The 26,192-nt window shown below is 36.4% G+C and overlaps 1 protein-coding gene across 8 annotated transcripts in view; it reads left to right on the top strand.

Moving 5' to 3' along the window:
- DMD (dystrophin) overlaps positions 1–26,192 on the top strand; it is a 2,402,664-nt gene that overhangs the window by 1,610,913 nt on the left and 765,559 nt on the right. For all 8 annotated transcript variants that reach the window (XM_025277237.3, XM_045164452.1, XM_045164449.1 and 5 more), the window contains one exon: positions 2,151–2,315. In XM_025277237.3, coding sequence (XP_025133022.3) covers positions 2,151–2,315 — 165 coding nt within the window. The remainder of the gene's footprint in view (positions 1–2,150; positions 2,316–26,192) is intronic.

Here is a 26,192-nt window from a genome sequence, read left to right as displayed (position 1 = left end):
TGATGAATATTCAGGGTTGATTTCCTTTAGGATTGACTAGTTGGATCTCCTTGCAGTTCAAGGGTCTCTCAAGAGTGTTCTCCAACACCACAGTTCAAAAGCATCAATTCTTCACCACTCAGACTTCTTTATGGTCCAACTCTCACATCCATACATGACTACTGGAAAAACCATAGCTTTGACTAGATGGAACTTTGTTGGCAAAGTAATGTCTCTGCTTTTTAATATGCTATCTAAGCTTGTCATAGCTTTTCTTCCAAGAAGCAAGTATCTTTTAATTTCATGGCTGCAGTCACCATCTGCAGTGATTTTGGAGCCCAAGAAAAGAAAATCTGTCACTGTTTCCATTGTGTTCCCATCTGTTTGCCATGAAGTGGTGGGACCAATGCCATGATCTTCATTTTTTTAATATTGAGTTTTAAGCCAGCTTTTTCACTCTCCTCTTTCACTTTCATCAAGAGGCTCTTTAGTTCCTCTTTGCTCTCTGCCATAAGGGTGGTATCATCTGCATATCTGTTATTGATATTTCTCCTGGCAGTCTTGATTCCAGCTTGTGCTTCATCCAGCCTGATTTCACATGAGGTACTCTGCATATAAGTTGATTAAGTATTATAATGTAATGTTATATTAGAAGATTATATTATATTATAATGTATATATTACACTACACTATATTACATATTACATTATATATAATGTCATATTACATTATAATGTAATGTTATGTTAGAAGAGTATTATTAATAATATCATAAAGAGTTGCTATTGCAAGTTCATACTCTTTATTCCTGTGTACCTGTTTTAGCCCTTAAAAATCTGAAGAAAAAGGCTTTACTCTTACTTTTTCTGGCTCTCTGCTTAACTTGAGCTTGGGCAATAATCCTTAATGATTTTATTATCATTTACTGTCATGCAGAATATTGCTCTCTTTTTCTCTGTTATTTTTAGTTGGAGGATAATTGCCTTACAGTGTTGTGTTTGTTTCTGCTATACAACAGTGTGAATCAGCTATAAGTATACATGCGTCCCCTCCCTCCCACCCCACCCCCATTCCACCCCTCTAGGTCATTGCAGAGCACTGAGCTGAGCTCCCGGTGTTATCCAGTAGCTTCCCACTAGCTCTCTATTTTACATACGGTAGTGTATATATGTATATGCTACTCTCTCAATTCACCCCACCCTCTCCTTCCCCTCCATGTTCACAAGTCCATTCTCTATGTCTGCATCTCTGTTTGCTCTAGACTATTTGCATGGGTTACTTTATTTAATCCTACTGTGACCCTATCAAGTGAGTTCTACCATTGCCCCCATTCTGTAGAGGAGGCTTTGGGAGTTAAAACCTGACCAAAATGTATGAAAAGGACAGAACCACGATCTGAAACCAAGGAGCCTAACTCTAGACCTTACGATGTTGAACAGCATACCACACTGCTTCCCAAGTTATTTAAATTTTTCAATCCAGGACAAAATTATAGAATGTTATAAAGTTGAGATAATAGTATCGATGTGACAGATTTGTTGGGCGCATTAAAGAAGATATTAAATGAGAAACTTCTAAACGTGTTTTTTGGCACTTAATAAAAATTACTGATAATCATTCCATTATAATTTAATTAAAATATTTTTTACTTTCTATTTCCACTCATCTTATTCTGTTTTACTTGGTTATATTAGAGCTCGCAAACTACAGTTCACAATAACGCTTATATCACCAGTTTTCTTTGTAGATGAAAGAATTTCCTTGTACAATTTTCCTGACCATAAAAGAACATTAGAAACAAGTATAAAGAGAGAGTATCTGGCATATAATATACAAGACACCATTATGTTAATGAATGAGTGGGAAAATGAAGAATACAGTCTTTTACTTTCATTAGTCGGAGGTGGGTGCGCATTTGTGTGGCTGTGTGTTTTGAATTTAAAAAGAAAGGTTTGTTGCCTTCAAAGCATAGAATTTTTGGAAAGATTATTAATCAATGATTTGTCATACATGAATTAAATCCTAACATATAATGCATGTAAGTCATCAATATTATGCTGTTAAAATACCAAATTCAGTAAATTTCTGTAATATTTCATAACAGTAGTTTTTGAAAATATTTTTTTTTAATTTAAATCATGAATCTTTTATTTTTTTTATTTCCTTGTAGGTTTCTAGGAGTTTACCTGAGAAACAGAGTGAAATTGAGGCTCACATAAAAGACCTTGGACAGCTTGAAGAGCAATTAAATCATCTGCTTCTGTGGCTGTCTCCTATTAGGAGTCAGTTGGAAATTTACAACCAACCAAATCAAACAGGACCATTTGACATTAAGGTAAGGACTTCTTGCACTAAACATTATTTTTCAAGAGTGGAATATCGCTGAAGTAAATCTCTCATTTGTTATCATCATCATTGTTGTTGTTAACTTAAAAGGATGTTCATAACCTACAAATTGAGAGTTATATTTATTCAGTGGAAATTTTTAGGACTTAAGCCCAGGAGGCAGCATCTTGAGTAACCCTGAGAGAACTGCTCTAAGGAGGTGAAGGAAAGAGCCAGATTATATAAGAGTTTTGCAACAAAGGGCAGGTAGTCTGCACATCAAAATATTATTGTCAAAAAAAAGGAAAACCAGATATTTCAAATTAAGAAATTTAGCACTTTTCTATGTATGGGAAGATGCAAGAGTTTGGGCACATTGAAATCATTCCTTTGCTAAGCACCTCAGCTCTCTGGGGCCAGTATCCTGTATTTTCATATCCTGAGTTTCCTCAGGACTCACCATAGGGAGTGGATACTAGATGACAGGTATTCTTTTCATTCTTGAACGTAGTAAGAGCTCACTGGCCGGCCTACCTTGGAGGACAGGAGTTGCTGGTGACTGTGACATGCTTGTTTATTGATATGGCAGGAAATATTCCATTTTTCATTTTTATAATGCTGTTGTTGCTGTTCAGTTGCTCACTTCTGTCTGACTCTTTATGACCCCATGGACTGCAGCACTCCAGGCTTCCCTGTCCTTCAGTATCTCCCAGAGCTTGCTGAAACTCATGTCTATTAAGTCGGTGATGCCATCCAACCATCTCATTCTCTGTCGTCCTCTTCTCCGCCTGCCCTCAATCTTTCCCAGCATCAGGGTCTTTTCCAGTGAGTCGGCTCTTTGCATCAGGTGGCCAAAGTATTGGAGTTAGCTTCAGCATCAGTCCTTCCAATGAATATTCAGGGTTGATTTCCTTTAGGATTGACTGATGTGATCTCCTTGCTGCCCAAGGGACTCTCAAGAGTCTTCTTCAGCTGGTGAAAGCATATTTTATATACATACATATATATAATATGCTTTATATATACATATATATATAATGTTAATTATAACAATATTATTATTATTATTTGACTAGCATTCTTAGTTTTTTCTTCTGGCATTTACTAGCAATAATGTTTCATTAAACTCATATCACTAGAATGTCTTCATCATGTTTATTATTATAATCCACTTTCCATCCCTACTTTAATTGTACTTAACATATGTCTGTAGACTCCTTATCTAAAACTAAAGTCATTTTGAAGACAAAGTGCCTACAAAATAAGTATCAGCCCGTTAGTAGACATTATAAAACCCTCTCAGACTTATTCCAGTTTACTTTTCTATCCTCTCTGCCAACTACATCCTCTTGTATTCAAGACATAACAAATGATATATCATTCTCTATATGTGGTTTCATGCCATGCCTGTTTTCTTGAATGCCTCGTACTTACTCCTAGTAGAGTGAAAAACCCTTTTAGAATTGCTTATAAACCCCTGTATCTATCTCTTACAGCCTTTGTACAGTGATTGACACTTAAATTTTAGAAACCTGAGTATCTCATCACACTCTTATTTGAATTCAGAGGGTGTCTACTTACTTATCCCCCTTGTCCCATTCATTTCTGAACACTCCTATCCCAGGGCTCAGTGCATGGTGGTAACTTGTTAGCATTTTAAAATCAGTGAGTAAAAATATTAATGAGGTACCCAGAATGGTAATGAGATGGTCTAAGAAAGCTTAGGGATCCAGACAAACACATCATCGTCTCCTCCTTTCCATGCCCCTGTACACACTGATTGTTCTTTCTTTTCTCCCTTCCCAAGAGCCCATTTCAAGTATTTGTCCCAAATATAATTCCCTATTTTTGCATCTCCTATGGGCCAACAACATTAAGTACCCAATCACATAAACCAATTCACTTCAAAGCACAATCCATAAATTAATGTAATGATGGGCATTTTCAGACTAAATAAGTTAAATAATATCTTTGAGTCAAGTACTTCATTGACTCAAATTATTCAGTGTATTTACTTTCCAGAATTATAATAACCTAATGTTTTTATCTCCATCCAGTTGGTCTTTTGGTAGGAGATAAGGATAAAAGCAAGTGTAAGGATCTTTTAGAGAGATATAATGAACATTTAGGAAGGATGGAACATTTAGGGATGAGGAAAGGAGAGAGATATAGAAAGGTTTGCCACAACTAAAATGAGTTATATTGGGTTGGCCAAAACCCGAATAAACCTTTGGGTCAACCCAGTATTTGCAAAGTGCACTGCATTACTTTTACCTTACTTTTTCCCAACATGTTTACATCTCCCATTCTGATAGATACCCCCAAGATTAGATGGTATTGTAAGTCACAGGTAGATATAATTTCACCCATGCAAAACCCAGGCTGCTCAACTGGTGGCGTGGTCTTGGGTTCAGTTTGACAATTATATTCAAGTCACAATAGGCTTGATCCAGAACAAATTTAGGTAGATTTAAGAAGGTATACTGGAGAAGGAAATGGCACCCCACTCCTGTACTCTTGCCTGGAAAATCCCATGGACGGAGGAGCCTGGTAGGCTGCAGTCCATGGTGTCAGTTGGACATGACTGAGCGACTTCACTTTTCACATTCATGCATTGGAGAAGGAAGTGGCAACCCACTCTAGTGTTCTTGCCTGGAGAATCCCAGGGACGGGGGAGCCTGGTGGGCTGCCGTCTATGGGGTCGCACAGAGTCAGACACTACTGAAGCGACTTAGCAGCAGCAGCAGCAGCAAGAAGGTATACAGGACAAAGTAACAGCATAGCCAGTATAATGATGACACAGTGGAGGTCTTGACACCAGGGTGCGGCTTCTGATGAACCCGTCACCCTGAATTTGGTTCATGTGTGGTCAAAGGGATAAGACTGGATGAGTGCAAAGCACATCACATTTTAAGTCGTCAGTTCTGGCCTCCTTTCAACTCTTCCACCTAGCTAGCACCCATTCTCCAGTTCAACTGTATCTCATCAATACTGATTTTTTATTACTCAGTAAATAATCTCAACAAAGAAGAACAGTTAAATAATAACCTCAGCCAGATTATCAATTATCTTGGATCAAGTTGTCCTTAAATATCTCTTGTTAGTGTGACAAGAGGAAAGGCCATCAACTCTTCATTCCTGACCAGAAATAGCTTTTTGGAACTCATAGATAAAAGCACATTCCTTCACTTTTACATATAATCTGTGGTGAAAATGTGCTTTTTCAGTAAAATGATGAAAAATATATTCAATATGAGCTCTCTACATGGAATATATTTAAGAGAAAAGATAACAAAATCATCTGATACAAATGGATATTGTTGACTCAACCAAAGTAACTTTTATCCCAGTGTGTGTACATCAGAATGGTTCACAAATATGAAAAACTTTCATTGGGTCTTTGTCCATGGCCCATAGGTTCCTGCCAAATGGGCCCCTGCAGTTTAGCATGAAAGCTACTCTCAGCTGTGTTAATCACTTTCCTTTATTAAAGCTCCAAGACACCACTCTCACTGCTGTGTATAGTTTCAGAGAGTCATGATATTTGCCCTCCTGCAGCTCAGTCTAAATCACTGAAAGGAAAGGCAGCTGCTTTTTCCCTGGCAGGAAAACTGCTTGGCTTCAGCCCTCTGTGCATATCCTGAGTTTTTCATCTCTGAAGTGTAGATTTCAAAAATATTCCTTTAGCCATTTTCTTCTGCTTATGGATATATCCAAGGCAGAAAAGATCATAAAATCATATATATGATGACTTGAAAGGTTCTTCCCATAATTCTCAGACCCCTAACTTATAATCAAGACATAGAGACCTGTGTGAATAATTTACTAACCAACCTAGTTCTTTATTTCTCTTTGTCTAGCTTCTATCTATATTCACTGTCTAATAAATGATTTATGAAGATTACATGGAGTTCTTCTGTTAAAAGATGTGTGATTTTAATCTGTAGAGCTTGCTGTAGCCCTCTGATTAAAGAAATTAAACTTTTTTTCAGTTAAAGAATTAGGGGGGAAATGGACTTGACTTAACTTCAAACTGCTGGAAACCAAAAAGTTTGCAAATAGCTTTGAGGACATGCCCATTTTTTTAATACAGAGAAAGAAAGAACTTTAAAAAATATCTTAGGAATGAGTTCATGCAAAGAAAGTAGGTGCACAAGCACCCTCTACTTCCTAAATTTAAGCAAATTTTCCTTGTCTGGCCATGGTGACTATGGCTACCTCTGAAACAAAAAGCCTAAGGCCTTGCCATCTAGGGCATTTGTTTTCTCTAGTCAAACTCGGAGCACCTGTTAGAAAAATATGCAATATCCTCTGAGAGCCTCAGTTTTGCCTGCTTGGCACTTCATGCTTATTGATGAAATGCAGCTAGCTGTGTAATGAAACCCAAATAAAAAAAGCCTTAAGGGCTCTGTTCTAATACATTGTTTATGCTGGTGTGAAAATTGACTGCACATCGCTTGGTTTGTGCAATTTACTCCCGAAATATTCCTATTCAGGAAATCCTGCAAATAGCAATATTCATCTTGAAAATCACCTCACAGAACCCTTAGCAAGCTGAGAAACATAATCAATGAGATCGTGATGTAGAGGGCGAAAATTAGGCATAATCACAGCCCTTTCCCATCAGTCAGCCTACTAGAAGGCATGACTTTGAATTTTGATTTTCAAAGGTACTCTCAATTTAGACACCAAATATGTTGATTTTCGGTTTCAGAAATGATAATTGAATGCTAATAACCAGGAACCCCAGTTAAAATTTCTATAAAGGGTCTTATGCTTTTAATCTTTAATGAATACTTTCAGTAATGACCTGGAGATATACTACTTATTTGACATGAAACTGCCAAACTACAGTTTTCCAAACTTTTTATTAAAATAGGAGGTGGGGGAACATATAATTTTATGTTGCCTTACTGACTGAATTATGCACATATTGATGACAGGGAGGGTTCCCCCCCTTCGAAAATTACTTTCTACCTGTGACCCATTAAAAAGCATGACAATGTTGTACTGGCTCTTCCTTACCATGTAAGACACTTAGTTGTCTATAAGGTCAATTTCACACTGAAAAGTACCAAAGGACACAACTGTATTGATTGAATGTTAAAGTATCTGAACACTGAAATTCTCTGCGTGTGTTCACATTGCTGTTAGTATTATCAAAGAAAAATTGCATAGGACAACTTAACATGAAAGTAAGATTTTATTCAAGTCTTTTGCAATAGGGGAGAGGGAGTGCACTCAACGCTATTGAAAGAAAAGGCAAGAAAGATTTTAAGTATTGAGATGAGTTAGGGGAGAAGTACTAAAGGACATTAACTGGGAGGCTGATTTTTTTGATTAGGCTAGTGTTTGCTAGTTGTCACTTATTGAAGGTAAACTACTCTGCTGCCACAGAGAATTGGTGTTAGAGTACTATCCTGGATATTTAACATTGTAAAAGGATGGCTCCAAGGTCCTTAAAAAGGATATTCCTGGGTTCTAAAATATTTACATCTCAAAAAGGCAGAAAATAAATTTACCATAGAAAGTTTTCTAAAGTAAATGTGCAAAGGAAAGAGATGCAGTCCTATGATCAGGAAGAAACCTATCTAATTTTTTTTTTTCTGTAAATTTTAATCAAGCTAAAGGAGCATATTACAGCCATCTTTCTCAGTTCCTTTTGTGTTCAAGGAAACTAGGTTTCTGATTGAATAACTTAGGAAAACTAGTCCATGTCGTTCATTTTAGAAGTATTCTGTTGTTGAAAGACCAGTTGAACTGACTTTGAGACTTGGGTGTAGAGAATATTTGCAGAATGGTGTAAGCAATCGGTGTTTAATGAGGGAGATTTTCATGCAAGTAAGAAGAAGAAAGATTGTCAGAGCAGACTTTAAACCAAGTTCTGAGGCCAGAAGGTAGCCACTTAAGAAAATTTCTAGATGTTATGCTAGGAGCATTTTTAGATAATAGAGTGAGGATAGCAGAGGCGATTTGATGTATGTCTTTGTTTGCAGTTTGAATGTTTTTGGTGATGGCACAGACATCAGAGAGGTTTTAGTAAGATTGTCCACAGTCATGGGTATTTCCTGGGGCAAAGAACGAAAGATGTGGGAGTTCTGGTGGACTTCTGAGTAGCCCATACAGCAGCAGCTCTAGGCGTGAAGATTGTCCATACATAATCTACTGTGCTGATGAGTCTTTTGAAGTATATATCAAGTTATTCAGCTTCAGCTCTCAGAGCTTCTTTAGACCCTAGGGGGAAAATTTTAGCTCCAAGACAATCTAGACTCTCAATAGGGATTTGGACAGTCAGCTTTTAGTCTTCAGTCATGCCAAGACAGGAGAATGGGAGAAAAATCTAAAACATTAATTTGGAGAGTGGTGGCCAGACATTGAAGGAAATGAGAATAATTGAAAATTTGGTCATAACTGACAAAATGTGTCAGACGGCAGGATCCAGTACAATCTACAGGTAGATAGCAAAATCATGTACTTTCAAAAGAAAAGTAAAATAGCTAAAAGACATTGAAGAGGACCAGAATCTAATTACCCACAAAGGTGTGCTCCTCCCATTTGATCAAAGATACTCAGAGTAAGATTATTCTTGTTTAAAAAATAAGGCTGGGCTCTTTTATTACATAGATGGAGCAGGAATAATAATTTACCACATAGGCTCTTTAAAGTTTGTTTTGCTGAATATTTTCATAAGGAATTTCAGATTTGACTTTTTAAAAGTTTCATAGGATTAAGAAGCTAAACCAAGAATTTGACATCAGATTTTACCTGCCATGCCTATAGATTTGGGTCAATTCTTCTATTTTCAAAGTCCTTAAAATATCCTAAGATCTCTTGAGCCTGCCAGGGAGTGACATTCCTCATTCATCTATAAGACTGGATGTCCTGTAAGCCAGGTACTAGGCCAGATTTTCCAAGAGGGCTTTGTAAGTATTGGCTCCATAAAATACACTGGTTTTCTAAAACTGTCAGGTCATATCTGATTCTATGCACATCATTCTTAAATATGACATTTCAGTCAATGTCTTGGTTATATAATCAGTTTTCTCAATTATGTCCTGTTACAAGAAGGACAGATTCTTATTAAACCTATGCAAATAAATATATTGCCATGAATGTAAGAATACTTGATAAGAGTTTCTGAGTTCTGGAGGGATCAGGCAGGGAGAAAAGATAAATGTTTCATTTCTTTTCACAGAAATGTAATCTACTAAATTGCTATGAGTTATAGATAGCTTAAGGAAAAAAGAAAAAAGGACTTCTTTATGTTAAGAAAATGGAACATTAAAGCATCAACCATATTTCCAAAAATAAAAGCCCTAATCAAATCATCCTTAATCAACTCATTCAGTTCTATGTAATTGATTCTTGTTTTACTTGCTCTCGGGTTAGCAGTTTCCTAAAACCCATTAGCTTCTCCACTCAAGTTCTGGAATTCCTGACTCAGTCCAGTGGTATGGGTCACAAAGTTATTTAAGCAAGGCTATCAGAAGTCTGTGTCCTAGAGTACCTGGCATAGTCCTTCCCAAGGGTTTTGGAGACAGTCCCTTTTTCTTGAAGAAAAGCATTCTGGCCTGAAACTGACAGGAAACACTTTCAGGGAAGCCTCAGAATAAAACAACAGATATCTGTAAATGACAAAAGACTTCAAATAATCATGGTTAAAGACCTGATGAAAGTTCATTTGACGAAGAAATTTTGTGATTTCTGTGGTACACACCATTTTCATGTAATAACTGAAATTATGACTGATAACATGCTGCCATTGTCTAATATTAGGCAGAGCAGTACCAGGATATATCATGAACAGGGAGCATTAACAAATTTCTAGGAAGTTCATATAAGTACTGAAATATTTAGGTTAATAACATTTGACCCATACAAATACAACCTAAGGAATTATCTCTTCTTATTTGATGATATGCTACATGCAACTCAATGTACCACATAAACCTAATTATTTTTAATCTATTTTTAGAAGGTTAGAGAATAAATCCTTTGAGATTTTCAAAGCAGCTTAGGATCACAATTTATTTAGGATTTGATTTGTGGAAGGCAAAACATTAAAGGTTGTCAAAAATGTGAAAAGTTTTGAATACATGGAAAACCAGGATCATAAGACACTAAAACAATGCTTGACTACTTATTTAACCAAAGTGACAATAAAAGATTTCAAAAATAAACATGAAAACCTGTGGCGGATTCATTTTGATATTTGGCAAATCTAATACAGTTATGTAAAGTTTAAAAATAAAATAAAATTAAAAAAAAAAATAAATAAACATGATTGTAAGAGACTTTAGCTCTTTCAAAAGTGAGATACTTCAATTCTCTTAAATAATCACGAACATGATAAAATCAACATAAAGTACTAGAAACTATTCTAAGACACAGAATCATTATTGCCTAGGTGGATTGCTCAAAAAGTAAAGAAAGACTTTTTATAAGCTCTTATTATACTGATGCTGAAGCTTAAACTCCAATACTTTGGCCACCTGATGCAAAGAACTGACTCATTTGAAAAGACCCTGATGCTGGGAAAGATTGAAGGCAGGAGAAGGGGACAACAGAGGATGAGATGGTTGCATGGCATCACTGTCTCAATGGACATGCTGCTGCTTCTGCTGCGTCACTTCAGTCATGTCCAACTCTGTGCGACCCCATAGATGGCAGCCCACCAGGCTCCCCCATCCCTGGACATGAGTTTGAGTAAATTCCAGGGGTTGGTGATGGACAGGGAGGCCTGGTGTGCTGCAGTCCATGGGGTTGTGAAGAGTCGGACACGACTGAGTGACTGAACTGAAGCTCTTATTAAGAACAGGCAAATCTAGAAAACTTTGTCATTTTAATAAAAAGAAATTGAATTCTAGTTTTTTATTAGTATATTGTTGGTACTAAAATAATTTTTTTAAAGGTTTAAAATATATCCATCCAATCATAGCCAACTTTGACCACATGACATAAAATTCCTTTTCTACAAACCGTTTACAGCTTTCCATGTCTATTCACATTTTGTCCTACACTTCCCCTTTTCCTTCTGGAACAGTCATTTTACCTTAGGACAGCATCATGCCCTTCTTGCTTAACAAAAACACATGCAATATACCTGGCATGTGTTGCATACAAAGTTGTTTATCTTTGACATTATTGTTTCTAGACATTATATATACAAAGAAAACTAGAAAGCAGATAAATTTGAACTGTCACATACTAGCATTTTTTGCAGACTAGCAAAGCTTATGAAAATAAATTGAGGTTACCTGCTCAATAGGAGAGCTAAAACTTCCCACTAGTAATTGTGGGAGGAGACTTTTAAGATTTTCTTTGGACCTAATAGGTAATCTTGTGGAGGTTGTGGACTAAAACTTCAGCGACTGACTGAAGTTATGACACAGGGCTATCTGGGTGTCTCCAAAGCCCATCTGAGTATATAAAATATCCAGTTTGTTTCTAAGAAGACTATTCAGCTTCAGGTGATTAATTTTGGGGTTCCTAAGTCCCTTGTGAGCCCCCTGTAGAGGCAGGGAGTGTATAGTTTAAACGACTCTAGGGAGTTGAGAGAATGGAATGGCAAAGGAGAAGCCTGACACAAATGGACAGAGGGGTGGACAGCTCAAGGGAGCCAAAAAGAAGATACAAGGCAGTAGGAGAACAGAGTAGTGAAGATGTTGGGAACAGAGAGGTCTTAGAAGAGCCAGTTCAAGGAGGTCATAAGTTTCTCAAAGAGGTCAATTGAAAATTCCAGATTATCTTTAGTAAAATCATGCCAACAAGGAGAGAAGCAGACAGCTCCATAGCAGTAGTCTTCAGAGTAGGAGAATCAGAAGACAGAATTTTTCCTGGAGAAGGGAAGAACCACAGTAATGGCAATAAGGAAAGAAAATTCAAATGAGATCTCTACAGAGAAAGAGTACTCTAAATACCAAAGAACTGAAGCTCAACCAAATGAGATCTCATTGAGAATTTTCCATGTTCTAAACCAATGATAGCTTTCAAACAAGTAAGCCTGGGACTCTAACCCAGCCTTAAAAGTATACTCAGAATCTAAAGAATCAAAATCTGTCCTTGCCATGCTTTCAAAGATTGTCATCTGGAGCACTGGATTTTGAGATGGACTCATCAATGGATCTTCAGTCAATCATTCAGGAGTGTGGAATTCTCCAGGTAAGAGTAATGAAGTGGCTAACCATTCCCTTCTCCAGGGGATCTTTCTGACCCCGGGATGGAAATCTGGTCTTCTGCACTGCAGGAGAGCCATCAGGAAAGCCCTTTCAGAGAAGGAACTGGAAACCCACTCTAGTACTCTTGCCTGGAGAATCCCATGGACAGAGGAGCCTGGTGGTCTATAGTCCATGGGGTCAAAAAGAGTCAGACACAACTGAACCACTAACACATACACACAGTTCATTGTTTGGAGTAAGAAAATTCACTTTCAAATAGTTAATCCCTTAGATAGATGTATACCAGCTCAGGTTAAATTGAACAAGATATCTGATTTAGTTTCTTTTTATTTTTTAAGGGGTTATGTTGGGAAGGTGAGGAACAGCGAAGAGGACACTGACCTCTTAGCCTAGCAATCCTCCAACTCTCTTTCTTAGTAAAAAGTTTCAGTGTTTTCTATTAGTTAGGAAAGTATTTCTGTGGAATATGTCTTGAAAAATAATGAGTGGAACTTATTTGACAAAAACACAAGATATTCTCAGTCACCATGCAACTAGACAATTTTTCTGGAAAAATTTTTTAAAACCCTGAATTTAGGTTGACTCTGGGGAAGAGTATAATTCTGGCTCTGATAAAACCTTGAAGATTGCTGGAGTTTGTGGGTACCATATTTGAATGAAATTAGGCATCAGCTTTTCTCTTTGAACTCTGGGCTATCATAATTCTTCCTCTTACTTTCCATCCCTTCTACTCAATTCCAAAATCCATTGCTGAGCTGAAAGAGCTTGATAATGGGAAGAAAAACAGAAGACCCAAGTTCAAATCCCATCTCAGACACTTACTGACATTATGCCATTGTTTCACTCATTTACCCTTCTTAACCTGACTTTCCTCTTCATTGAAAGTGAAAACCAAGCCAATTTCCCTGGGGCACTATTGGATTAAGGTAACACTGAGGTGGGAATGCATTTTTCTAAGGCAATAGAAAAAGGCAGTGAATATGACCTTCCTTTTGTAGCTGGAATTTTGATCAACTCAGATCAGATCAGATCAGTTGCTCAGTCGTGTCCGACTCTTTGCGACCCCATGAATCGCAGCACGCCAGGCCTCCCTGTCCATCACCAACTCCCGGAGTTCACTCAGACTCATGTCCATCGAGTCAGTGATGTCATCCAGCCATCTCATCCTCTGTTGTCCCCTTCTTCTCTTGCCCCCAATCCCTCCCAGCATCAGAGTCTTTTCCAATGAGTCAACTCTTCGCATGAGGTGGCCAAAGTATTGGAGTTTCAGCCTCAGCATCAGTCCTTCCAATGAACACCCAGGACTGGTCTCCTTTAGAATGGACTGGTTGGATCTCCTTGCAGTCCAAGGGACTCGCAAGAGTCTTCTTCAGCACCACAGTTCAAAAGCATCAATTCTTCCACCCTCAGCTTTCTTCACAGTCCAACTTTCACATCCATACATGACCGCTGGAAAAACCATAGCCTTGACTAGATGGACCTTTGTTGGCAAAGTACTATCTCTGCTTTTTAGTATGCTATCTAGGTTGGTCATAAATTTCCTTCCTTGGCATATTGTAAATATTGACATTTTATAAGTGTTCCATTACTCTTTAGAATGTATCCAGTGGAATCCAAATATCATAGCAATAGGATATATAACATTGTCCACTTTTTAAAAAATACAGAAAACAAGCACATTGTTAATAATTAGAAGTTCCATATAATTCCTTTCTTTTTTAAATCATATTTCCATTTCACTTCCCCAAATAACATGCGAAGAGCTGTATCCTAATGTAATATATGTTTATGCTATAAAGTCTTTTATTAACCACTCTTTCATGCTTCTATATGACAAATACACACTATGGTTTCAAATTCAGTGTTTAAAACAATTTTATGTGACTGTAAGTTACTAAGTATTTTTTAAAATCCTTTAGATTGAGTTATGTCTACAACCATTAATAATAAGTAAACCTAGTAATAACCAAATTGCCTAAATATATTTGATGAGCAATTATTATACATACCCAGTAGATTTTTGGAAATGACTCTATGAATGAAATGGCTGAGTAAATGCATGATGGTACCTTGATTAAAAGAGGATTTCAATCATTAATATTTTGAATTGTGTTCTGATTTGGCACAAATATGTCTTAGGTAAAATACACCATTGAGATACATCAGACAAGGTGTGCTTTTATTTTGTAAAATTGGAGCACTATTATTAACTAAAAAGTAGGAATGATAATTGATGTAATGTATGTACCACAGGAACAAGCCTAGGCAAATCCCTTGTAGAAGCTAAGAACTTGGAAACTGCTTCCACGAATGCCATCTATGCCCACATATCTCTAGGAAATGCTTTGTGTACCTCCAGGGGCATATGCCAGTCTGAAGAGTGCCACTCTAGGAGAAATTGAAATTTCTAGAAGAAATTCTATGAGAAGGGAAGAAGGGCAACTCAGTCCCTGGCTGGATACTTGTTAAACTCTCAAAACACTACCAAATTTATCTTACCACAGTCCATGCCTTTAACCACTGCAGTATTCCTTACTCCAGCAATACTTGGATCATACTGTTGATTCATGCTGAATTTACTAATGTCGAAAATCACTAATTCTTTTTCACATATGCTGCTTCTAGTTGACTTGTCCTCCATCTTGCCCTTGTGTCATCTACCTTTTTAACAGTTAGATGCAGGTCCGTGAGTACCTTTCCTGGCCCTACTCAAGCTTATCCACCTCAGTCCCTGACGCTTAGGTTTGGTGCCTCCCATTACTGATCAAATCATGACCAAAGCAGAGAAGACACAAGAAACTCATTGCCATGGAGAGGCAGCATCTGTATCTATTCTGTGTCTGTTTCTGGTTCATCTCTGGTGATTTCAGTTTCTCCATTTTTAGCGACAATATCTCCATCTACTTGTGACCTCCTCTGCCTAGGTTCTCATTGTTCTGCCCTCTTACTACCCTACCCCTTCATTCATTTCTCCAAGAAAGAAAATCTGTTCTTGACTTCAAACTGCTTAAAGCTTTAATAAATGTGTTAAGCCATTAATCCAGTTGAAGTTGAGATGGGGAGGTAATCTTCAGTTTCTGATTCTATCATACATTGCATTGCAATCTCTTAGGTTGTTTTCAACTTCAGGCTTCATATGTCTGCCTTCTACAACTTCATCTACATTGTGAAAACAAAGTTCTCCACTAGATCGAATCCTAAGGTGGAGCTCTTCAGCATATCAATAGAAACCTCCATTTTGACATCAAATTAAACCATTCATTTCTTTTGATTGTTCAGTTAGTTATCAAAGTCTAATTGCTTTATTGCCTTGATAGTGTTCCATTTTGTCTACAAATGGTCATCTGGAGATTTCATCAAAAATATTATACTGCTGATGTGCACGTGAACTTTATTTTGCATATCCCCAATCAACCTCTCTAGGCAAAGGAAGACATGAGACTAAACTAATGAAATCTTCATTCAGCTAACAAACCATTTATTGATTAACTACAGTGTCCTCCTATGTTAAAGTGACCCTCATTCTCAATTTGCTTAGAGATGAGTTGATATATAAATATACCTCATTGAACTAAATGCAGTCAGTGAAGAAGCATTTATACTGTAATGTAGGGAGTAGAGTTATAGGATGTTGTGATAGCCCAGAAGAGTGACACCTAACCTAATTGGGGTATTATTTAGAGCACAGCTCTTCCATGTGGTCCCTTGAAGAACAACAGCATCACCAAGAAGCTAGTTAGAAATGTAACTCCTTGGGCCTCTCCATAGACCTCTTGAATCAAAATAGATGGGAGTGAATATCAAGAAACTATTTTAACAAGCCCTCCAAAAATGCTTTCACTTACTAAAGTTTGGGAAGCTATGCTCCAAAGACAGTCTCCTGGGAGATATAATATCTAAACTGAATCTTTGAAAGATGAGTGGTAATTGATAAAGTGAAATGTGTGTGAGGAAAAGGAAAAGGGTTTCAGAGAGAAAAGGCAACAAGAACCAAGATATGAAAGTGATTAATGGTATGAAGTATGGGAAGAAAAAGAAATACAATGATATTAATGTGTAAGCCCAGATGTGTATTTCACTTTGAGGAGCTTGGACAGTATCTTTGAGAGATGTGGGAACTTTTAAAGAGAGGTGGCTGGCAAACGCTCAAATTTGAGGAGTGTCACCAAAAAAGGAAAGCAGCCAGGAGATGACTGTGGTAGTTGAGGAGTAACATGGTCCTGGATGAGGACTTTGGTAGTAGGGGCAAACGGAAGATAATGTAAAGGAACTGTATTGAGATTTGTACATATATAAAATAGGTAACTAATGAGAACCTACTGTGTAGCTCAGGGAACTACTCAGTGCTCTGAGATGACCTAAATGGAAGGGAAATCCAAAAACGAGGCTACATTTTTACATATAGCTGATTCATTTTGCTCTACAGCAGAAACTAACACAACATTGTAAAGCAATTCTACTCCGATTTAAGACAATAAAACTGTATTTCACATTGTTAATGGTGACCCAGTGATAAGCCATGAAATCAGCTTGATAAATAAGCTATTGTGTAGCACAATAAGAGGATTCCCAGGTGGCTCTAGTGGCAAAGAACCCGCAAATATAATCACATTTTTGTATTTATTATATGTGGTATGGGTATTTTGTAAAACTGTTGTTTTCATTTAAATATCATTTCGTTTCTGTTTCTAATTTTAAGAGAATCTACATATCTGCATGGTCCTTTTACAAAAAAGGACTTAGTACTCTAGCAGTAAGCTCATACTGGGTCATTTATTCTAAGATTGAACACGAATGCATCCTTTAAGACAAACTTCAAAAGTGAGAGTTGTTTTCTGTGTTGAAAAAAATAATACTTTCTTGTGGTAAAAAATTCAAATCCTCCCTTGCATCTCCATCTCTCAGCCACTCAGTTTCACTCCCTTCAGCTACTGAAGTTATCAGTTTCTTCAGTAGCACTCCAAGGAGAGGGTGTGAGTGTATGAGTGTTTGTGTACATATTCTTTCTTTTTCCTGTCTTCTTTAAAAAAATAGTTGATAGAATACTATAAACACTTTATGCAGTGTTTTTTCCCATTTAATGATCAAAACAATTATTTTCCATATTAGCACAAGAATGGTCTCATGTTTGCGGCTGTATACTATTGTATTCTAAGGATGTACCATAAGCCATTTGACCAACATTCAGGCTAATGAACATTTAGTTGATTTTCAAGTTTTATTCCTGCTACAATAATACAATGTATAACTTTAAGCTCATGTCATTTTTCACATAGCAAGGATCCCTATAGGATAAGTTCTTAGAAGTAAAATGACAGGGTCAAAATGACATCTGCTATTTTAGTGAATATGGCCATATAGCTCTTCATACAGTATTCCCATCAGTAATATGAAGGAGTTTGTTCCCAGACATCTTTGCCAACTCATTGTGTCATCAACCTTTTTATTTTTGCTAAGCAAGAAAAAATGTCATCTCATTGTCATTTTATTTTGCATTCTTCTTTTGAGAGAGGATGAAACTTTTTGAATCACAAAATGTTTCTGAGTCATTTGTATTTCCTTTTCTGTGCACTGTTACACATTTCCACTTCTTTTCTCTTAGGTTATTGGTCTTTTTCTTATTACAACAAATAATGTTTACAACTGTATTTACAAAGAGAACATGCTTTTTTAACAAGGATTTTAATGAATGTTCCTTATGACAAATAGATTCTAGTCTGAAGGTTATAACCTGAAAATATTAAAACAAACCTTTGAATTGCATAGAAATAGTCTTTGCCCTTTTGAGCAAACAGTCCCACACAGAAACTCAATGTGATGACAAATTATGGAATAAGTAAAGATTTAATTTTCTCAAAAAATTTGGAACTGGCATGTAAATATTTGCCTTCTCTATCAGTCTAACTGTATGTAATGGCTATGACAGGGTTTGTCCTTTTAAAGTATCTATGTCAACTGATTCCCATTCTTTGAAAATATTTCATTAACTGACGAAGGCTTGTAGCTTTATTCAGTGTTGCATTTTCTAACCAAGTCTTAAATAACTATGTAGAAGCTTAAAATTTTATTCCCACACCTATTTTTCCTTTAGGAAATAAAAAAATGCGCTTTCCCAAACTTCCAGAGATCTCATCATGGTTTCCTGTTTGACTTGCTAGTTTCATTAGTGTCCTGAGATGTAATTTATCTAGATCAAGAGAGTTAATTCTGAGCAGCTGGGAACTTCCTAATCTCTTTACCCATCTTGGGCTCCTCTCTCTGCTGTGTTTTATTCTTCGCACTCAGAATATCACTGCTGCTGACATACAGAAACAAACCCAATCAAAATAAAAAGGTTCCCACTTCTATCTTCCATCTACCAGTAGTTTACCATCTTTTCCAAAAGCAGACCTATCCTTTCCTTGATCATTCTACTACTCCAAGTAGACCTGTAAAAGTCCTTCTGTCACCCTAAACCATTTCTATACTTTGTTAAAATCATGTTGTTACTTCACTACAGTTTAATTTTTTTTTCTTACTTACTTACCAGTCTTCCACTCTCTGTTAAGAGCAAGTTTACGTAATGACACATTGGAGTAGGTTATGTGAGAACATTTGAAGCAATGTTAGTGTTATTTTTTTAATTTCTCTCAAAAGAAAGCTCTGCTCTGTATACGGATGCCATCCATTTCTGAGTATGTGTGAAGGAGAAATGTGGGAACATTTCCAATAGTTTTCAAACAATTTATCTTTAAGTGAATGAATGAACCACCTGGTTTACTGACTATATTGCCCAAGAGATGGGTTTGATTGGCAGACAGAATACAAGGTAGAAACAATGGACATTAAATGAGGAAGGTTTTGAACTTGCAAGTTACCACCCTTGGTGGCAGTAAGTGTTTATAGAAAATAACAGACTGGGATTTCACATCCCTTCAGAAGTGCAGTGCACTTGCCTTTTGCAATACTCAAAAAGTTCCATTTTTCTAATCATAACTTAAAAAAAAATACAACTACCTTGCTTACTTGCCTGTCTCAAAAATCTGTGTCTGTGAAGTTGTTTATTTGCAAAGCTGTACCCCTAAAAGATAAATGTTATATCCATAAGTATGAAAATGGATTGAAATTCTAGGCTTAACACTTACCCATTCCCAATTCTAGTATACACCATGTACAGCCATGTGTCTCAAGCTTTAATGTAGTTGGAGTACCTGAAGATATTTTTCAGATGTACTTCCCTGGTGTTATTGATGCCACTGGTCCGGGAACTACACTTTGAAAAACATTGTGATGGATTATTTTTAAAAATTATGTATTTATAATTTATTTATTTTGGGCGAGGTGCACGTTCATTGCGGCACGTGGTCTTTCTCTGGTTGGGGCACGCGGGAGCTCCTCTCTAGTTGCCGTATGCGAGCATCTTACTGCGTCGGCTTCTCTTGTGGAGCACAGGCTGTCAGGCACGTGGGCTTCAGTGGTTGTGGCATGCAGGCCCAGTAGTTGTGGTGCACAGGCTTAGTCTGCGCCATGTGGAATCTTTCTGGACCAGGGATCAAACCCATGTCCCCTGCATTGGCAGGTGGAGTCCTAACCACTGGACCCCCAGGGAAGTCCATGTGATGGATTCTTAAGTAGGCAAATAGTCACAAATATAATAAATATACAGGAGGAATCATATAGATAGGTCTTGGGGTCAAATATTGACTTACACAAATGCAACTTCTTTGTTTATTCCTCACTGATCTGTGTAAGCTTCCTCCATGCTGGATAGTGAGAAAAAAAGATCTCGCTCTGAAACCAATTTACCAGTCTCTTTATATGAGTTGGTATCACTTGAATAAATGGCCAGTCTTTAAGATTCCTTTATTCTCCTCCTGTTCCTCTGTAAGATGGTGTGTTGATTGACAGGTGAGAGAAAATTATTGATACATGGCATACATGATCTACAGTCCTCATGCAGGTCTCTGTACTCTTTTCGACCCTCTGGTCTCTGTACCAATACCCCTTGTCTGCCTGGCAAGTTTGTCAGCTCTCTTGACTTCATGGCTGTGAACTTGTATTTTCATCAGGAAATGTCATGCTCTGCTCATTAAACTATATTGGTTGCTAAAGGAATCCTTAAATCTGTGAGTTACCGCAGAAGAGTACTTAAAATTCTAAATATGTAATTATGACAGCTCTATGAGGAAGTATGACTATCATTATAGGTAAGGATGACTGCCAAGAAGTTATAGCAACATACAGCCACTCATCATACTGTTTTGAGTGGGGAGAGTGTGGACTTGGTGTTTACAGATAGAACACTATATCAGTTGCTGCAGGGAAAACCAAAAGCAACAGAAGCTATGGCCATAATCTTTGTGATTTTATTTTAAAAGGGGAGGAAAAAGACAAATATGTAGAAAAATCATTTAACACTAAAGAGAACGCTTTAAGAAATATTTATTTTAAGTAAAGCTATTTTATTGTTCATTTGCATCTCATTAACGTGTACCAATTTAATCTACCACTCATATTTAAGAGTTAAAAGAATTACCAAAAGGATTGGTTTAAATTAAAGATGAATATCTCTAGTGAAATTCTATAGGGTTGTAAAAAATAGGGCTTTAAGGAATACCACAGTAATATTTCCTCTTTAGTATACAGTTCTGTATCCTGAGATTTCACTTATTATATTAATTTGTATGTCATTGAAGGGCTTCCTGGGTGGCTCAGTGGTAAATAATTTGCCTGCAATGCAGGAGTCCGATCCCTGAATTGGGAAGATCCCCTGGAGAAAGAAATGGCAACCCACTCTAGTATTCTTGGCCTGGAGAATTCCACAGACAGAGGAGCCTGGAGGTTTACAGTCCATGGGTTCACAAAAGAGTAGGACACAACTTAGTGAATAAACAACAATAACAAATGCCTTTGAAAATACTGGATGCTTGGGGCTAGTGCACTGGGACGACCCAGAGGGATGGTATGGGGAGGGAGGAGGGAGGAGGGTTCAGAATGGGGAACACATGTATACCTGTGGTGGATTCATTTTGATATTTGGCAAAACTAATACAATTATGTAAAGTTTAAAAATAAAATAAAATTAAAAAAAGAAAATAGATGTAAATTATAAATCTAATTAACAAATACAATTCTAGGTTGTATATTAAAAGTATTCCTTTCATCTAATAGGCACAATTAGCTGATGTTATTACATTCTTTAGTCAGTTGTATTGAATACATGACTTAGAAATCACCTTTGTAGTCCAGATACTTCCAAATTGCCATCTATCTGCTGTTCTCTTTGTCATGGACTTCTCTCATTCTTCCTGGCTATCTTATGAACTGTAGTATTGGTATGACTAGACTTATTCATTCTCATGTTTGGAAAAGAAATATGTATATATTGTTATGTTTGAAGTTATACATATTATGGAGGATAACAAATACTTCAAATACATATTTGATACATATGTTTTTTGAAAAAGAAACACCTTAATTGTAAATTAACTACTTAAACTATCACCCAGTGTAAATGCATTCAATTTGCTCTATAATTTCAAAACAGTATACATTAAAAACTGAGAGTGTGCATAACCAATACTTCTGATGCCACAGCTTCCATCTTATAAATACTTCATTACCTCCTCTGGAAATAATAAATATCAATTATTCATCATAAGAAGGGCACAATGTATATAGTTAATAACAGAAGCCATAATTATTTAACTTGGATTATTTTAATAATAGTTTTAATTTCAAGATGAGAAAACTCAAGTTGCATTTATAATAATAACATGATATAACATGCTAGTCATTCAAATGAGATTGATTTTATTGAAATTAATAATTCTGTCAAGCATTCAAAAGACGAAATATGGGAGCACTCACAAGAAAGTGTAGGATATAACTAAAATTCTACTTATTGACCCATGAAATTACAAAGCCATGCATGCATACTTTTAATTTTCAGGGCTTTTTGAGAGAACTTTTGTGATTAACATGTAGAGAAAATATGGATAGATAAGCATCTTTGTCTTCTAAATTATTTGAAGTAGGTGATAAGAAACACAAAATTAATAATTCATGGTACCATTTATTACAATATATCTTCTAGTATTAGCATAGTAATAGGTATTAGTGATTTACATAATTGGAGAGATAACACAAAAACAAAATTAGGCACACATCCATATACATTCCTGTGCTTCACTCAAAACTAGGCAAATGTTATCTGAGATTATATCATGTATATGACATAGCTGAAGTCAGATTTTTTAGAGATAGCATTATTCTTTTATTATTTTTTATATCTTCAATGAGTTATGAAAAGAAAAATGACTAAATAAAATTTTAAAATAAGTTAAATAGAATTTTGGATACCTTATAAAATGGGAACAATGATTTAAAGTGGCTTTAGGATAGAGAAGTAATCTGTTCAAAGTATTTCTGATTTAAATAGAGCAAATCAATAGGATTATGAGATTCCAAATGAGTAATTAGGTTGTTTCCAATTTTTCACTAACGTGAACAGTGCTGAAAGTTCACTTGGTAGGTCTCTTCAGTAACCCATGTGACAATACCTAGAAGTAGAACTACTGACATTAAGATCAGTTCAGTCGCTCAGTTGTGTCCAGCGCTTTGCAAACCCGCGGACTACAGCACACCAGGGTTCCCTGCCCTTAACCATCTCCCAGAGCCTACTCAAACTCATGTCCATCATGTCAGTGATGCCATCCAACCATCTCATCCTCTGTTGTCCCCTTCTCTTGCCGCCTTCAATCTTTACCAGCATCAGGGTCTTTTGAAATGAGTCGATTCTTCGCATCAGGTGGCCAAAGTACTGGAGTTTCAGCTTCAGCATCAGTCCTTCCAATGAATATTCAGGACTGATTTCCTTTAGGATTGACTGGTTTGATCTCCTTGCAGTCCAAAGGACTCTCAAGAGTCTTCTCCAACACCACAGTTCAAAAGCATCCATTCTTTGGCACTCAGCTTTCTTTATAGTCCAACTGACATCCATACATGACTACTAGAAAAACCATAGCTTTGACTAGACAGACCTCTGTCAGCAAAGTAATGTCTCTGCTTTTTAATATGCTCTCTAGATTGGTCATAACTTTTCTTCCAAAGAGCAAGTGTCTTTTAATTTCATGGCTGCAGTTACCATCTGCAGTGATTTTGGAGCCCCCCAAAACAGTCTCTCACTGTTTCCACTGTTTCCCCATCTGTTTGCCATGAAGTGATGGGACCGGAGGCCGTGAATCTTAGTTTTTTGAATGTTGGGTTTTAAGCCAACTTTTTCACTCTCCTCTTTCACTTTTATCAAGAGGCTCTTTAGTTCTTTGCTTTATGCCATAAGGGTGGTGTCATCTGCATATCTGAGGTTATTGATATTTCTCCCGGCAATCTTGATTCCAGCTTATGCTTCATCTAGCCTAGTGTTTCTCATGATGTACTCTGCATATAAGTTAAATAAGCAGGGTGACAATATACAGCCTTGACGTACTCCTTTTCCAATTTGGAACCTGTCTGTTGCTCTATGTCCGGTTCTAACTGTTGCTTCTTGACCTGCATACAGATTTCTCAGAAGGCAGGTCAGGTGGTCTGGTATTCCCATCTCTTGAAGAATTTTCCACAGTTTGTTGTGATCCACACAGTCAAAGGCTTTGGTGTAGTCAATAAAGCAAAACTAGATGTTTTCCTGGAACTCTTGCTTTTTCAATGATCCAACGGATGTTGGTAATTTGATCCCTGGTTCCTCTGCCTTTTCTAAATCCAGCTTGAACATCTGGAATTTCATGGTTCACATACTGTTGAAGTCTGGCTTGGAGAATTTTGAGTATTACTTTGCTAGAGTGTGACATTAGAGTACTAGAGTACTATTTACAGTAGAGGACTACTGACATTAGAGTATTCATATCTTTATTATATATCATAAACTGTTTTCCACAGTAACAGAAAATGACATGAATTTATTAATTTAATTTGTGTATCTGGTTGAACAGGTTTTCATTTCTTGTGCATCCAAACTTGTTATCTATGAGTTGGTTATTCACATACTTGGCTTGTTGTTGTTGTTCTTGTTGTTTATTCACTAAGTTATACCTGACTCTGCTTAATTTTATTTTTAAAAAAAATTTTTGGAGTCTAGTTTATTTACAATGTTGGGCTAGTTTCCTGTGTACAGCAAGTGAATCAGTTAAACATATATCCCCTGGTTTTTTTTTTTTTTTTTTTACATTCTTTTTCATACAAGCCATTACAGAGTATTGAGTAGAGTTCTCTGTGCTGTGCAGTGGGTCCTTCCTACCTGTTTTATACAGTAGTAGTGAATATATGTCAATCCCATCTCTCCCCCACCTTATCCCCTAGAAACCATGTTTGTTTTATACGTCTGTGATTCTATGTCCATTTTGTAAGTTCATTTATACCCTTTTATTTAGATTCCACAAATAAGCAATATCATATATTTATCTTTCTATGTCTGACTTACTTCACTCAGTAAGATAATCTCTAGGTATATCTATGTTGGTGCAGATGGCACTATTTTGTTCTTTTCCAGTTTTCTATCGATTGTTTGCTTTCTCTTACAGATGGTATGAGTCGTCTGTATATTCCGAATTTTAGTAGCTATACACATCTAAAATATAATTCCTTACCTGAAATCTTATCATAGATTTTACAGGAGAAAAATGAAATATGATCACTTTGCTGGAATGGTAGAAATCATAGAAAGTTGCAAGAGCATAAAAAATAAGTATGGCCGACTAGTTGAAGACCTGGGAAACAAAATGAAAGCTAACATGTTGTATGAACCAAAGAAACAACTTTATTCCATCATATGTTGTTTCTCTTCTTTTCAGAAACCTTCACGTTTGCTTTGTTTTCTATACATGCTTAAGGAAAAGCTATTTAGAAGAGAAATCTCAGATATTTTGTTGTGGCTTTTTTAATACAAGTTTAATTCAGCTACTCATTTGATTCCTTGAGTTTATGAGTTGTTGAAGACTTTAGAAAGAGTTGTTTTAGATAATGACTATAATTTTGGTACAACATTTAACAGTAAAAAACAAAGCATCTTTAATTTTATTTGAAGTGTGTGTCAATTACGATGTCAGATTGAATTGCTCTTTTCTTTGCTTTCAATGAAAATTCCCCTAAATGCTGTTTTATATTTTAAAAAGAAACTTCTACTCTTTTTGATAATACTTGATTTTAAAATAAATGATCTCTGTCAAAACTTCAAGAAACTTGTCCATTTACCATATGGATGGTAACTTAGGGTTGTGCTATATTGGTTGAAAATAATGCAAATACCACTGGCCAAGGTGAATGCACAAAGCAAGAAAAAGATGATTCAGAGACCTGGAAAAATTACTTTGTTATACATGTCTCTCTATTCCAGAGATTTTTAAAAATCTATTAAAATCTGTCTTCCTTAACCACTTTGGGTTATTTAAAGCAGTGTTTTTAGGGATAATTCAGCTGGAAGGGAAAAATTCAACTATGGTTAGAGTTCATCAGAACCATGTTCAAATGTAGTTTAAGAGTCATAGTGTGCATAGTAGTACATCTGAAAAAATATGTAAATGGATAGAGTTGCAAACAACATTCCACAAAGAAAAAGGAAAGGTATTCATATGAAATACTAGTATTTCATGTACACTGGAAATATAGACCATGAGTAGTTAGACAGTCTTTCATTTGTTCATTCACATATTCATTAATTCAGTTGTTCTCAATCAGAG

The sequence above is a fragment of the Bubalus bubalis genome, chromosome X (genome assembly GCF_019923935.1).
Source record: "Bubalus bubalis isolate 160015118507 breed Murrah chromosome X, NDDB_SH_1, whole genome shotgun sequence".
Taxonomy (NCBI): Eukaryota; Metazoa; Chordata; class Mammalia; order Artiodactyla; family Bovidae; genus Bubalus; species Bubalus bubalis.
Note: the sequence above shows the minus strand (reverse complement) of the source record. Positions and strands in the feature narration are given on the sequence as shown.